Below are 1,681 nucleotides of genomic sequence, written 5' to 3'. Positions count from 1 at the left end.
GTTCATTAGTTAGAGACAGGATCTTGCTCTGTCTCCCAGGCTGGAGTGTGGTGGCGTCATCATACCTCACTGCAACCTCAAACACCTGGGCTCAAGCGATCCTCCTGAGCTTCCTGAGTAGCTGAGACCGCAGGCATGTGCCACTACGCCTGGCTAATTTTTTTATTTTTTGTAGAGACGGGGTCTCCCTCTTGCTCAGGCTGGTGTCGAACTCCTAACCTCAGGTGATCCTCCCACCTTGGTCTCCCAAAGTGGTAGAATTACAGGGGTGAGCCACCATAGCCAGCCAAGCTTTTTTAAAAAACTTAAAAGAAACCAAAACCTTAAAGACTTAAAAGTTTAGTCAGTTTCCAGAGGGAAATTAAAACTTTCTTCAGATCAGCAAAGTATTTTGTGTGTGTGTTTGTGGTGTAGGTGGGGGGTACAGGATGTTTAACTAGTAAAATCAGAAGCTTTTGAAAGATCAAGTCCTTTAGGCAGAAAATTCTGCCTTCAAAAAACAGCACTTTCTAATTAGATAATCTTAATTATGTCAAAGTACACTGTGATTAGGGAAACAAAGTGTCTAGTAAACAATGTCTACAAAGACAGGTAGACAGTACTGAGATTCCAGGAAGAAAGAATATAAGCCAATAATTGGTATTTGTTTTCCTTCAGCCACTGGGCTATTTATTTACAGTGAGTACTAAGTGATTTTAGGTTTAGGAAGTGATAAAGTAATTTACTTACTATGTACTGTATTAAATTGCATATAGTGACCTGGGTTTTTTGTTTGTTTTTGGTTTTGACTAATTTTTTCTGACTTTACAATTTCAGTCTTGGAACTTTGCCTTCCATCTGTTTTTTTTTGGTTTGCAAGTTTGAAAAGGAAAGCAAAAGTATCCAACTTAAAGAGCTTTGTAAAACATCTTTTAAGGGAGAACCTTTTCTTTAAGAGAATTATTTCCTCAATGGGTAGAGTGGCTTTCCCTGTAGTCCTGTATTTTTTAAGTAAATACGAAGCAACTTTCCTTTGATTCTTGGTGCGATGGCGTGAAAAGCAAATTGTCTAGTGGGATCCCCACATGTGTTAGTATCATTTGAGGCACTCTTCTGTAGAAGCTTTACTTCGAAGATTTATTTTTCAAATATACTTTGGCTTTTTCACTTTTATTTTTTAGGCTGTGCGTGTCACAAAACCCAAAATCCCAGAAGCCATAAGAAGAAATTTTGAGTTAATGTGAGTAATATGCATGGGCTCCCAATATTTCTATTTAGGGCTCTCTGTATATTAATATACCAGTTTAGAGGAAACATGAGAGATAATACACTCTGGAGTGGAGGATATATAGTCTATCTTCTATACTCTTATTCTAGTAATATTACCTATTTTCATGTCTTAATTCCCACTAGACTCTTTATTAGTTTTCTCTTTATGGACTTTTCAGGAGCAGTTTCAGTGGCTAAAGTTGCAGTTGCTGTGGAACTATTGCTGGAAGCCAAAGAGCTATAATTCTATATGAATAGTACCTTGAATTAAATATTAATAGAGGAATGAGTCCTAGCTGTGAAGGTTGAAGAGAGTGCCTGTATTTTGTTACTATGTTGTAATGGTTAAGAATAGACACCTTGTTGATGTCAAGTATGGTTTTCCATTGTGTGTGATTGTGTATCCACAATTGGACCTGAATCTTTATAATTC

At 37.1% G+C, this 1,681-nt stretch overlaps 1 protein-coding gene across 1 annotated transcript in view; it reads left to right on the top strand.

Annotated features, from left to right (window-relative positions):
• Window positions 1-1,681, top strand: part of ERLIN1 (ER lipid raft associated 1) — a 41,297-nt gene that overhangs the window by 17,263 nt on the left and 22,353 nt on the right. The window contains exon 7 of the mRNA XM_012661767.1: window positions 1,161-1,219. Coding sequence (XP_012517221.1) covers window positions 1,161-1,219 — 59 coding nt within the window. The remainder of the gene's footprint in view (window positions 1-1,160; window positions 1,220-1,681) is intronic.

Source organism: Propithecus coquereli, unplaced genomic scaffold, assembly GCF_000956105.1.
Source record: "Propithecus coquereli isolate 6110/MARCELLA unplaced genomic scaffold, Pcoq_1.0 Scaffold73, whole genome shotgun sequence".
NCBI lineage: Eukaryota > Metazoa > Chordata > Mammalia > Primates > Indriidae > Propithecus > Propithecus coquereli.
This window is presented reverse-complemented; position numbering and strand designations above follow the sequence as displayed.